Here is a 14673-nt window from a genome sequence, read left to right on the forward strand (position 1 = left end):
AAGGGCATATTTCTAGAGACTGGTCTTGTGCAACCCATTCCCAGGGTTGATACCTTTCAATAAAAAACTATAGTAAACATTTGTTATGAAGTGGGGAGGGTAGGCTGTCATCTTCCTTGTGTTTGTCTCCAGGAACTTAAACTGCTAGGGGAGTGAGGGTGGAAGGGGTGGGTGATGCTGGTATTGCACCCTGAGAAGCAGAGGGACTGAGAAGATGGAAGAGCACAGAGGGGCCAGTAAAAGGGCTGCCTTCACTGCCATGTGCGCTAGTCACAGCTCGTGGTTTCTGTGGCCGGAGACCAGGAAACATGGCAGATTCAAGAGCTGGCTTCATATGTCCCCCTCCTACTTAAAAAATGTGTTTATTGAGAAGGTGGTGTATGAGCTTTTCGACAAAGACTGGGAAAAGGGATGGTAGAAGTCTGTATTTGCCTTCTTGAGTCCCACTCCTGTGAGCTATTTGAGTCTTATACCATCTCCATGTCTGTGAAAAATTTGAGAAAACCCGATCTCTATCATCTTTATCATGGACTTCCATGGAAGGCATCAGCAGATTCTCTGAACAGGAAGAAGTAGAATGGACAATGAACAGTTAATTGTTGAGAACCAGTCTTCCCTGTAGGTTTTCCCAGCTTTCAGTTTTAGGAATTCCAGCCACCTGGACTAAGGTGCTGATGAAAAGAATGGAAAAACCAAGAGTTAAAACAGTGTGGTGGTAGCACAGATACACCAGTGGAGTGGAATACAGGTTCAGAAACAGACCCAGCTCTGTATGGAAATCTAGCACATAAAGATGGTATTACATGGAAAAATTAATAAATTTGAATCCACAAAAAAGAGAAAAGTGACTCTTGAACATATGAAAAGATGTTCACCTTCACTCATGAAATAAATGCCAAGTAAAGCTACACTGAGATATTATTTCTTATCCTATAGATCATACTTCAAAAGCCTGACTACATGTGTTTGATGAGTTTGTGGGAAAAAAGGAATTCTTAGGCACCTCTGACAGAACGCAAAATGGTACAACTTTATGTGAGGGGAATTTAGCAGTGCTATATCTAACAAAATTACATGTGAATTTACTCTAAAGACATCTCTAACAATAAGAAGATACATATGCACAAGACGATTCATGGCCGCATTCTTTGTAGATCCCTGGTAAATCCCACCTGGTGCTGGTCACATCTCTCTGTTGACGTGCTCTATACTTAAGGAAATTCCTGGAGCAGTGGGGCAGGTAACTCGATCATGTGGTATTTGACTCTAGAAGATCACTTTCTCATGGAATAATGGCATCTGATTAAAAAAATTCAATGTAGGGGATCTAGAGGTGACCAGGTCCACTGTCTTAGAACATCCCTTGTCTTCCATGGTACCACAGGGGATACTGTTCCTCTGGGTGGCACTCAGCTGTCAATCAGATTAGCTTGCTCAGCTTGCTATTTTCAGCTTGAGTAGTGGAAGGGTGGGCACGTTCCTGCCACACTCAGTGCTCAAGGTGAAAGCTATCCTAGGATATTTGGGACAGAGATTTTTATCCTTCATGCTCTTAAACTAGTTAAACAAGGAGGCAGTTAGACGTAATTCTAATGCCTTGGCAGCCTATATGAGCAAACCCAAACCTGAGCCTGTGAATGCCTCAAGGTTAAAAAAATCGAAAAGGATGACCAGTCACAAACAGCCAGCTTGACTTCTGTATAAAGCAGCCTTAAACTACAGCCTCTCAATTTACTCACTTCTCTTCCTCCTCTTCTCTGTAGACGTCTTGCTCCTGCCTCCTGTGTGCAGAATGAGTTTTGCTCAAATAAACTGAAAAATGTTACTGTGCCTCCTTTTTTTTGTTGTTTAACAGTGCTTTTCAGCAGAGACTCCAAGTGTCCTCTGAAAACCCCTTACGTCAAAGACACCAGGGAACTTGTTGGAAATGTACTTGGGGATGGAGGAATTTTCCACTGGTACCTTCCTTTTACCCGACTCCTCAGGTGGTAATTACACATGTCTGTTTTGAGAGTGCTTGCTCCATCATCATGTGGGAAACTGGCTGCACCAGAGCACTTTTTGAAACATTTGAATAAATCCCAAAGTTTCCCCCACCAGCCAGCCCAAATCAGATACAAGATGGTCCTACAAAGGAACAGTAAGTCATGATCTTAGCGAAGTGCTGTTATGACTCTCAGCTGGTAGCCATAACGCAGGAACCTCTTAAACAACAAGGATGGTTACATCCTAATTTCACACTAGAAGATTTTGGAGGGGAGGAGGGAATCAGAAATTCATTTATTGCTATGTCTCAGGACAATGCCCAGCTTCATAAAATTGCTTCACAAAGATTTCTTCAATGCATCCATTTCTGTTGGTGCAGTCACGTAGTATCTGCTTCTCTGCCTGCTGCTGTTTCCCTCGTTTTCTCAGTTGTCATCACTCTCCTTCACTTTCACATCCCACTATGGGGGAGGCAAGTGAAGCACTTTGCTTAGGGCATCTTGGGAGCGCAGCTCTACAGAAAATACTTGTGCTCATCAGTAACCACATGCCGGGTTGGGTGTGGAGAGTCCAGCAAAGCCAGTGTGGTGGTTCTGGGAGAGTTGAGTGTTGCAGAGGACTCACCAGGAACTCTGACAAAACCCCATCTGTATGTTACTCTGAGGGCACAGTCCCCACCAGAAATACGAGAGAACAAATGATTATTTTAAGCCACTGAGTTGGGGTTGTTGATTATGAAACAATAGTAACTGAAGCACAGCCTGGCCACAGGAGCACTCCTGGTCAATGTCTGGTGCCTGAACCGGGTTTATTTTCCTTGTAGCACTCACAACTCTGACACGTTGAATTTTTTTTTCTTAATTTTTTTCTGCCTCCCTAATCCCTGGAACATCAGCTGCTGCAAGAAAGAGGAAACTTTGTTTTGTTTGCTGATATCTCTCTGGGATAAGGTATCTGGGACATAATTTCCCTTGAGCTCAAATTACCTTTGTTGAACAGATGCAGTACCTGTGGCCCCTGGTGTGGGGAAGGCACCCACTGTGAGCAGACGGAGTGTTGTATGACTTGGAAAATGTGATGTAGGAGATATTTTTTATTCTAATTGTTCTCGGAGATGCTTCCACTTTCCCTCATAACACTTTTAAAAATGTAGATAACAGAACTATTTTTTTCCCCTTAAACATTTTATTTTAAAAATATAAATGAACATTCTGGTATCTTCACAGGATCGAGTTTATGCTACCAAGTCTGTAAGGGTGGCTGAGCTTCTGAACATCGTATAGTTGACCTGTGTGCAGGTTGTTCCTTCCCATTTACCCCTCAGCAAGCAGCCTCCTGGCCAGGACATGAGCCAGGCTGACAAGGTGACAAGGAGAGGCCTCAGAGCAGGAAGCATCCTCACAGCCCACTGATGAGCAAGGTCAGTTTAAGGTCTTTCAAGTGTATTCACCGTCTGCCCCCTTTTAAAATCCTTTTCTTTTTCCTTTTTTTTTTTTTTTTTTAACCTTGAGACCAAGCTGTTGTATTATTCACCATTATAGCAAATGCATATGAAGACCTCTTCTCCATGCTGATGTCGCTTTTCTTGACATCACAAGGTGATAGTGAGATTTTGTTGCTGTTATTGTGGTTCTGTGATCAGAGACCCAGGAAAGCTGAAATCCAATCATCCCAACTCCTGAGGCTCAGGATCCCATGGAAACAATATGTTCAAGGAACAATAGCAAACTTTGAGTGAAAGTTCAACTGTTGGTATGTGAGTTATACCCAGTAACCTCTGTCATGGGCTCACTGGTTAAAGGTGAGCTGGGAAGTAGCTTAGGCCTACCTTGCTTTCCCACTCAGCCCCAGATCAGAATTAAGGACCAGTGTGCTCAGTCATGGTGTTGGGGGCAGGGAGAGGGAGGGAGGGAGGGAGGAAGAGGTGACTGGACCCAAGTGAGGACTCCAGCCAGACATATGGATAGAAGAGGACTAATCAAGGGGCCAGGATGGGAGGAAGGGAGCTTCACCCCTAAATGATGACCCATAAGGGCACACTGCCCCTCATAAAATATGCACCATGAACTCCTTGGGCTCTGGCCAACCAGGTTGCTAACTCTTTCCTTGTCTGGGGTTGGGGAAATGTAAAAGTATTGGTTAAGGCAAAATCATGGGGAGAAAGGCCATAAGTGTTCTTTCTGCATATCTGCTGTCAATTTAAAACGTTGAGATTTAAGAAAGTAAAAGACTTGACTCCAACAATTCTGTTTGTAGTAGAGCTGAGGTGAGCCCTGCAGAGTTGAAGTATGCAAAGCAGAGCATGAAAGAAGCTGTAGTAGAATTCAAATTATATGGAGTTTCAGAGGAGAAAAAAATTTCCTTTTGACCGGGGAGACTTCAGGTGGCTTCATGAAGGGCATGGTATTTTATCTGAGCCTTGAGGGACAACTGGAATTTTGATGGATAGAAATGGGCAAATGGCAGATGGAGAAGAATGAGGAGGGACAAAAAGAACATGGTGTGTTGGCTGGAATGATGCTTGTCAGATGAGCCAGAGTCAAATAGCTGGTGATCAGAGGGCCCAGGACCAGATGCCAGTTGTGATTACTTTCCGTGTAATGCTCTCCCCAGCTCTGCCACACCCATCGCAGCCTACCATATTAACCTACTGGACAGAAAGTCACATACACCTTCTTCAACCATAAACTCATTATTTGAGGCCTTTTCCCTTTGTCTCTTTGTTCAGTTCAGCTTGTAGAGAAGCATCTTCAGAAGAATTATCTTGGCCCCTTCCTTTTACATGCTTCACACCCAGAGAACCAACTCTTAAGTCCAGCCTCCTCTCTTTCCTAAGAGATGAGAAAGCACATAGTGGGACAGTATAGGGCCTTCATAGGTGTTCAGCTGAGACAGTCATTCTAGGCATTCCCAATACAAGTAGGTAGAGCTGTGGAGCTCCAGCCAGCAGGACCTAGGCCAAGAGTGGACAGACTGAAGCCGGTCTCCAAAGCCAGGTTCAGCCTAGAGTGTGGGGGTGGTTGTTGGGAAGTGGGGATGCAGCAGAGGAGTTTGGAAGTTGGGATGCTTGAGGATTAAAGATCTGAGCCTCTGTAGGGGTGCGTGGGGGCTCTCAAAGGGCATCTCCTTGGCACAGGCTGTCAGCGCAGGTCGTGTGTGTGTGTGAGTGAGTCACTCAGTTGTGTCCGATTCTTTGCGACCCCGTGGACTGTAACCCTCCAGGCTTTTCTGTCTATGAGATTCTCCAGGCAAGAAAACTGGAGTGGGTTGCCATTCCCTTCTTCAGGGGATCTTCCCAACCCAGGGATTGAACTCGGATTTTCCACATTACTGGCACATTCCTTACTGCCTGAGCCACCAGGGAAGCCCACCAGCACAGGTACCAGACTCCTATGAGCTCACCGTTCTCACATGAACCCTCTCCAGAAGGTCTGCTGGTAGAGCTACTTTATACCTGTTTATGTGGTTTTGTCTTTATGGGAGAGTTTATTCCCCTCTTGGTAGTCTAGGCAGTCAGCACAGGGGTCAAGATATTTTGGACCTGCAGATTACTTATGGAGCAATGACAGGCTTTGCTGGCCACAGTGACAACACAGGACAGTGAGATCTGCTTCTCCCACCTTCTGTGTATTGAGCCTGTCCCTGGGGTTCATCCTCTTTCCAGCACAGAGGCCCCGAAGGGGAGCTCTGCTATCACAGCCCATGGAATGCAACCTTCACACCGACCAGTTTCCACAGAGCTCCCTTCATGTCCTTATTCCTCAGGCAGTAGATGAAGGGATTCAGCAGAGGGGTGACCACCATGTACATTACTGAAGCCAGTGAATCCTTGTCAGCTGCATGGGAGGGTGAGGGACTCAGGTAGACCCCTGTGATTGTCCCATAGAAGAGGATGACCACAGCAAGGTGGGAGCCACAGGTAGAGAAGGCCTTCTGTTTTCCCTGGGCAGATGGGACCTTGAGCACAGCAGACACAATGTGGACGTAGGAGATGAGGATGCCGAGGAAGGGGATGAGGACGATCAGGCCCCCCACCAGCAGAATCATGAGTTGATTGGGCAGGGTGTTGGAGCAGGAGAGCTGAAGCAAGGGAACGAGGTCACAGAAGAAGTAAGGGATGACGTTGCTGGCACAGAAGTCCAGCCGCGCCATGAGGAGGGTGTGCAGCAGGGAGTGGAGGTTGGCAAGGAGCCAGGCGCTCCCAAGCATCAGGGCACAAGCTGCTAGACTCATCGTCGTGGAGTAGTGCAGGGGCCGGCAGATCGCCACGTAGCGGTCGTAAGCCATGGCCGTCAGGAGGAAGTTGTCCATGTTTGCAAGCAAAATGCAGAAGTAGATCTGGGCTAGGCAGCCACTGTAGGAAATGGACTGGGTCTGTGTCTGGATATTCATAAGCATCTTGGGAACTGTGGCGGAGATGAAGCAGAAATCCACCAGGGAGAGGTTGCTGAGAAAGAAGTACATGGGCATGTGGAGGTGGGAGTCCGAGCCAATAGCCAGGACGATGAGCAGGTTCCCAGCTGCCCCAACCAGGTACATGAGAAGGAAGAGCCCAAAGATCAGCTCCTGCTTCTCAGGTTGGCTGGAGAGACCGAGGAGGATGAACTGGGAGGCGCTTGTGTGGTTTCCCATCTCCATGGTCCTGCTGGGAGATCCAGACCAGGCGCGGGCTTTAGAGGATGGTGGTGTCTCCCTCCTTCCCCCATACACCCCCTCAGCTCACATCTTTTGTGTTCATTTGGTGGAAACCCAAAAGAAGGCTCTGTACCTATCAAAGGAGAAGCTTCAACCAGGAAGTCCTATGGCCCCGGCAGATCGCAAAGTCGGGGTTTTAATTATTTTGCCACCAGAATGCTACTGATGCTGGGCCCTACAAAGCCCCATATGCCATCTCTCCAAGGAGAAGCCTTGTGTGGTGGCAACAACAACGGGGATACTTTAGGTGCGTTAGCCCCCCAAATTTCCATCTTACTCTAGTTCTTTGTTCTGATGTCTCAGTATTAAGTAAAGAGCTATAATGTAATTTCCTCCTAATCCCAATAGGATTGCCACCTGAAGGCTCTTTCTGTACAGAATTCTAGAACTGCAGTGGCACATACATGGAACTTCAGGATATTTGTAAACATCCCCCTTCCCCACAAACCTTCTTCCGCACCAGTAGTTTATCTCCCCTTGCTCCTCCACCCACGTGGAGCCCAGGACTCAGGTGCCCTGGCTGCCACTCATCACTGGCTCTGGGCCACCTTGGTCCTGGTGATGATGCTGGGGATGGAGTTGGACAGAAGAGCCTGCTGACTGGGACAGCTCAGCCTGCCCTTCTGTCAGGGGTGACCCAGGAAGGGCCTTGCCTCTGGAGAGAGAGAGCTGCCCTGCAGCTAAGAAAGAGGAACTGTGAGTGTGATGCTGCCCAAAGCAACAGAGTGGGCAGCAGGGCAGCAACTCAGAGTTGGAGTTCTTTGCAAGCATAGCTGAAGTTTCATTAGTTACAAATTAATTTTCAGTGCTTCACAAGACATAGTTGGGATTTGCGTCCTATAGAAGGTACAGCCTAAAGAGGGAGGGTGGGAAAGAAGCAACTGGAGTTACTACACTGCTTGGGGATGAATAGCTGACAGGGGAAATCAGTCTGGAAAAGCTATGGGAATGGGTATGGCCCACCTGGGACCTGGGCAGGGAGTGAAAAGGGGCTCATGGTCTTGGGAGGCTTTTTCTGTGCCACCAATTTGTTGGAGCAAAGGGGCTTCCCCGCTCCACTGGGCAGCATCCAGTGAGGATGAAGATTTCAGCTTGCACGGGACCCAGCCCACAGACTCTTGGCCTGTGTTGAGAGCTATGCCTTAGTATAGAAAAGAAATGGCTCCTTTGGAAGTAATATTTTACTGATACTTTTCTTTTTTTTTTAAGGATTCAAGTATTTGACAACCCACAGGCAAGAATCTTTGGTAAAGGATAGCCATAAGATAGAAGCCTAAGAGGCTGAGAGAAAAATCTGTTCAGTGAAAAGTAAAACTGAAAGAAAGCATGTATTTAATATGGTTTAGATTCTCATTTGGCCAGTGCTGATTAAAACAGCTCTTTACTGGGTGATGTGAGCGATGAGAAAACAATGAAGGACATTGTTCTTGCTCCCAGGAAGCTTCTAGTCAAACGGAAAGGTGACAGCCCTTAGACTAGGGAGCTGACATTTATTGAGCACCTACTGTGTGTCATATACAGGGCTAGGCATGTGTATGTAGGTGCATGTATTTAATGCTCACAATGTGTATAAAGTAGGCATTATTATTCTTATTTTACAGATGAGTAAACTGAGACTGAGAGGGCTTGAATAATTTTCCCCAAAGACATCAGGATTTGATTCCAGGTCAGTTTGATTTCAAAGTAGTGCTTTGATTTTCTCAAAAAGACTGAAGCAGTGCTACCAGGTAACCTTAAACTTGGGGCATTCTTGTCAATGGATCAGGGAATCCTGCAGTAGCCAGCCTGGGGACGGGAGAAGGGCGTGTGGAGCAGGATGGGTGGAATAGGGACATGGTAAAGAAGGCTGTCTGTACTGGGAAGAGACGGCTTGTTCCTGTAGCTGCAACAGAGATGCTGAGACACGCTCCATTGTGAACGGGAGCTGTGGCGCAGGGACCAATGCTCTGTCCTTTCTTGACTAACATTCTTTTCAAACCAAGGAGTCTCCATCCTGTCTTTTCCTTCCCATCCTCCCACTTCCCCAGAGATATGGGAGAAGAACATTTTCCTGTTACTATTTCCCACTGGTTGGGAACATAGTCTTTCCAAGTACTCCTATTTTAAGAATTGTTTTCGCTGTTTAGTCGCTAAGTGTGTCTGACTCTTCTGTGACCCTGTGGACTGTAGCCCACTAGACTCCTCAGTCCATGAGATTTTTTCCAGGCAAGAGTACTGGAGTGGGTTGCCATTTCCTGCTCCAGGGGATCTTCCCGACCCAGGGACTGCACCCGCATCCCCTGCATTGGCAGGTGGGTTTTTTTTACCATTGAGCCACCAGGGGAGTCATTTTAAGAATACCAAAACTCAAAAAGTCTAACTCAAAACAGAAAAGATTCCTCCCATCCCTCATTGCTTCTGGACCGTTCCTACAGACATCCCCCAGTTTGAAAAATCCACACTTGACCTCACATTCCCCCCCAGCCATCAACTCATTTGTCTATCCATCCTTTTCCACAAAAGTTCTCAGAATGTGATCAGTACTCACTCTCCACTTCCCCCTTCCCGTTCTCTCACAAAGCCCCTGTTCCAGGCCTCTCCACCAATCCCTGAAGTGTCCCTTGTCAAGGCCGCCATTGCTCCGTCTGTGGTTAGTGCTCAGGCTCCATCTCCTGAGACCCAACAAGCAGGAGCTGGCACTGTTGGTCACTCCCTCCTTTGGGAAGCACATTTTTCACTTGGCTTTGAAGCATTTTCATCTGGGCATCTCTCCTCCCTCACTGGCTGCTCATTTGCTCCTCCTTTTCTGACCTCCAGCTGTGTGGACATCCCTTCAGCAGCTCAAGCCCCACCTCTTCTCTGTTTACACTCATTCTGTAGGTGGCCTCCTTCAGTCCGTGGTCTCATTAGCTCCACAGCTTTACATACCAGCCAGATTTCTCTCCAGTTTGGGATTTTCCTCTTGAACTTTGAACTTACTTAGGTTCAACTTCTTGCATTCCATATACATTTAGATCTGCCAAGGTGTCTCAGACTTGACATGTCTAAAACCATGTTGCTGATCTTTTCCTCAAAACTGCTGCTTCCTCAGTCGCATCTTATTCTTCTACCTGCTCAAGCCAAAACCTTAGTCCCATCCTTAACTCCTCTTATTAAGTAATCAATTACTGTCCTCATCAGTATATTGTCGTCTCTACCTTTGAACTGTAACCAGGTGGGACCACTTTTTCTCTGTGACCACTGCTGCCTTTGTGGCCCAAACTGTGTTTTTTTTCAATCCAGGTTATTCAGTAGTCTCTTAACCAGGCTCACTGTTTCTATCCTCATCCGATCCTCAGCAGTCTGTTTGTACATGGCATCCAGGGTGAATGGTAAGAAATATAAGTCAGATGTTACTCCTCTGCTCAAAGTCCTCCAGTGGCTCCTCATCTCATTTAAAACTCAAAGTCCTTGCCACATCCTTTTCAACTGTGGGCTAATACATCTTGTCAAATAAACAATAGATGCCTACTTACATATGTTTGAAATATCCCCAATGGTGCAAAATGAATTAGAGAACATGAATATGAGACTAATAGAGAAAGAAACGTAAAGTTATTAAATAGTTTCTAAGGGGGCACCTGATTCCAATGTCTTCAAAATCTTCTAAGCACCAATAATTAATTCAGTAATAAAAAATTTAAAAATAGAGAAAATTGTAGCGTGTGAATAATCTGAAATATTTGCTAAAAGAGGTTATTGTGAGGATTAAATGAGAAAATACCTATAATTTGTTGAGAATAGTACATTGTACATGTAAGCAGTTAACCTGGCTATTACTATTATTGTTATTATTATTATTCAGTTCACTTTTAGAGGCAACTATTTTAAATTCAAGCTAAACAATGACAATGAAAGAAATATCTTAGACCAATTTTGTTCATGTGTTAGTTGCTCAGTCGTGTCTGACTCTTTGCAACCCCATGGACTGTAGCTCACCAGGCTCCTCTGTCCATGGGATTCTCCAGGCAAGAATACTAGAGTGGATTGCTGTTCCCTTCTCTAGAGGATCTTCCCGACCCAGGGATCGAACCCTGATCTCCTTCATTGCAGGCAGATTCTTAACCATTTGAGCTACAGGGAAGTCCTTAATTTTTTGTTCATAGATATAGATATAAGTACCCCAAATAAAATATCTGAGAATTAAGAAAATGACACATTGAGTTAATTGTTAAACTCAAGGAAATCCATTAACCTAATTCATCATGAACCAAATATCAAAATAATGTAATTAGACTTGGATAAAGTATCTAGATAAACTTATCATTGCTTTATAGATAAAAACTCTGAAAACATTAGGAGTGTTTGTCTTAATATGTAAACTGTCTGTTCAACATCTTATTTATGGAAGACAAACCTTTTCCCTCAAAATAACAAGATATGAATGTTCTCTGTTATCATTCCTATGTAATATTTCACTAGAAATGCTGGTATTGGTTATTCTAGAAGAAAAAAAAGAGATAAAATCATAACTTTTTTGCATAATATCTCATAACTAAAGTCTTAAGTCATTGCTAAAAATAAACCACACGCACAAAAAAACACAATGAAAAAGGTGATTTCATTCCCACCAATGATAAAATTGATATTTTGGGTTTTTAATTTAACTTGAAAAATAAAATATTTGCTCAAAGAAAGTTGTAATGGATAAAGTAAAGATATATATATGATACAAATAGATTTTAATGGAAAAGTTTAGGTACATTTAAGTGATCATGCTTTCCAAGTAAGTATATAGATATATTGTTAGTAGTAATAAATTAATAACAAATATATACTACAGAGCAGGCACTGTACTAACTACTTAAATTTTAGCTTTTAAATTCTACCCCAAACTATAGATTAGTACTATTATCTGACTTATAGAGGTTTACACAAACTAAGTAAATGTAGTAAACATAGGCATTTTACATTTGGAACTATATAGCAGGAAACAAATCCTATGGAAAAAGAAGGTAATTTGTTCAGATATTTGTTGAAACATTCCTATATTTAAAAAAGAGGTTAAGACAATCAAATGCCCAATAAGAGAATAGCTTTGCAGTTATGATTTATCAATGCAGTGGAATATTATACAGATATTAAAAGTGGGAGCATGTGTTCATTTCTGGATATTATTTGTCTATACAGACTTTGAAACCAGAACATAAGATAGCATGTACATACAGATAACGTCTATGTCAGAATATTTGTACATCTGCCAGCAAAAATAAGATGTTAATTTAGAGGGTTATAGGAATGGTTTGAGGTTTAATTTCTACTAGTTTCTTCCTTGCTAAGTTGCCTACATTCAATGTGATGTGAAATAGATCATTGTGGGCAGACACCTGCTCTGCTCCTGAGCCTGTCTTAACGCCAGCAAATGTTTTCAGATGTCTCTGTCAAGGATAAGCTTTAGAAACAGATGGAATTAATAGACAGACCTCCACAATCGGAAATCAGAGCAGAGGCTGAGTGAGGTTGTCTAGGAATCGAATCCTGTGTGGTTTTAGAAATTCTGTACTCTGATTGCTTCTCTGTAAAGTGATGGGGTTGGATTCCTAGATGGTTTCCAAGGCATCCTGCAGGTCTCCTGTACTGCTTATCTTTGAGAAGTGTAGGAGATGTCTTTGGGCTTATACATTTTGGAGCATTGAGAGGAGTGTCTCCTCTTGTGCCCACATTGGCACTGACCTGTCCAGTTGTTCTGATTTCTGCCAACCCAGCCTGAGGAATGTGCCTCTTCCTGACTTGCTTCTTTTCCTTAAGGAGGGACAGACAACTCAGAAGCAACCTAAAGCCAGAGACACAACCCTGAGCCCCATGGAAAGCAGGGTGAGGAGTACATCTGTGCCTGGAAGGCACAGTGAGCAAGGAGGCTTCATTCCCTGATTCCTGAGATTCAAAGAGATGTGTGGACCTCACACTCAGATTATTTGCTGAGCTACTCTTGGCCTCCAGATAGCAGTACCCAGTGGACATTGTTAAAGACAAATGTGCAGTAATTACCTTGGGTCTGGCTGGGCCCAGTTCTCCTGGGCTCCACATCGTCTCCTTAGGGCTTTTCTGCTGGAAAGTTATTGCTTTAAGTGGTTTAATTTGTAACTTTTTTCTACAGGGGATATCTTAATATTTTCTTATTTTTTATCTTCAACCCAGGGAATTGATCTTCAGTCAGATCAGAACTCCGGTGTTCATGTAATGGTCATTTTTAAAAAAAACTATGATTTTTAAAAATTGAAATATAGTTAATTTACAATGTTGTGTTAGTTTCAGGTATACAGTTGTGTTAGTTTCAGGTGCATATAAATTTATATATATAAACATAATGCTATTGCATACTTAATAGATAATAGTATAATATAAAATCACTTTTATGTGCACTGGAAAATAAAAAAATTTGTGACTTGTTTTATTGTGGTGGACATGCAATATTTCTGAGGTATACTTGTGTCTGTTTGTGTGTGTGTATTTAATAGTAGCCATCCTAATGAGTGTGAGGTGGTATCTCATTATGGTTTTGATTTGCACTTCCGTAATGATTCATGAGAAACGCTGGACTGGAAGAAACACAAGCTGGAATCAAGATTGCTGGGAGAAATATCAATAACCTCAGATATGCAGATGATACCACCCTTATGGCAGAAAGTGAAGAGGAACTAAAAAGCCTCTTGATGAAAGTAAAAGAGGAGAGTGAAAAAGTTGGCTTAAAGCTCAGCATTCAGAAAACAAAGATCATGGCATCCGGTCCCATCACTCCATGGGAAATAGATGGAGAAACAACGGAAACAGTGTCAGACTTTATTTTTTTGGGCTCCAAAATCACTGCAGATGGTGATTGCAGCCATGGAATTAAAAGACACTTACTCCTTGGAAGAAAAGTTATGACCAACCTAGATAGCATATTCAAAAGCAGAGACATTACTTTGCCGACTAAGGTCCGTCTAGTTTTTTTCCAGTAGTCATGTATGGATGTGAGAGTTGGACTGTGAAGAAGGCTGAGCGCCGAAGAATTGATGTTTTTGAACTGTGGTGTTGGAGAAGACTCTTGAGAGTCCCTTGGACTGCGAGGAGATCCAACGAGTCCATTCTGAAGGAGATCAACCCTGGGATTTCTTTGGAAGGAATGATGCTAAAGCTGAAGCTCCAGTACTTTGGCCACCTCATGCGAAGAGTTGACTCATTGGAAAAGACTCTGATGCTGGGAGGAATTGGGGGCAGGAGGAGAAGGGGATGACCGAGGATGAGATGGCTGGATGGCATCACGGACTCGATGGACATGAATCTGAGTGAACTCCGGGAGTTGGTGATGGACAGGGAGGCCTGGCGTGCTGCGATTCATGGGGTCACAAAGAGTCGGACGTGATTGAACTGAACTGAACTGATAGGAAAAAAGAGCTAATTTCCATTTCTACTAACCTATCAGAGACTCAGAGTTTTAGCCTCTCTGCTTTCTCAGTATATATGTTTTCTGCTTTATTTTACTAACTGCAGTGTGCCTGTGTGTGTGAGTGATTGAAAGCCTAAGGGTGAAGCGTGTGGACCAAACTTTCCTTCCTCGGTCAGCCTTTCCTGGTCTCTTTGACCATTCCATAACTGCTTGGGGAATTAGAATTACTAACCTAATCTGTCGGATCATAGACTTTAGAGGGAATTGTGATCTACCCACCAGGCTTCCCTGGTGTCTCAGAAGGTAAAGTGTCTGCCTGCAATGTGGGAGACCTGGGTTTGATCCCTGGTTTGGGAAGATCCCCTAGAAGAGGAAATGATAATCCACTCCAGTATTCTTGCCTGGAGAGTCCCACGGACGGAGGAGCCTGGCAGGGCTACAGTCCATGGGGTTGCAAAGAGTTGGACACGACTGAGCAACTAACACTACAGAGACTAAGGGTCTCCTTTTTGAGAGGTATTTGAAAATTTCTGGCTTTTGTTACTTCTAAAGTAAGTTCATAAGCCATAAATTGTTGATTAAAGTCCCCCAAATAAATTAATGAA

The 14673-nt window shown here is 43.9% G+C and overlaps 2 protein-coding genes across 2 annotated transcripts in view; one reads left to right on the top strand and one right to left on the bottom strand.

Moving 5' to 3' along the window:
• The window catches only part of ZSCAN25 (zinc finger and SCAN domain containing 25), a 430575-nt gene that overhangs the window by 14910 nt on the left and 400992 nt on the right, over window positions 1-14673 (top strand). The window lies entirely within an intron of this gene.
• On the bottom strand, window positions 5680-6624 carry LOC128043217 (putative olfactory receptor 1F12P). Its single transcript, XM_052635508.1, has one exon. The coding sequence runs from the start codon at window positions 6622-6624 to the stop codon at window positions 5680-5682; it is 945 nt and encodes a 314-aa protein (XP_052491468.1).

This window comes from Budorcas taxicolor, chromosome 2 (genome assembly GCF_023091745.1).
Source record: "Budorcas taxicolor isolate Tak-1 chromosome 2, Takin1.1, whole genome shotgun sequence".
Lineage (NCBI taxonomy): Eukaryota > Metazoa > Chordata > Mammalia > Artiodactyla > Bovidae > Budorcas > Budorcas taxicolor.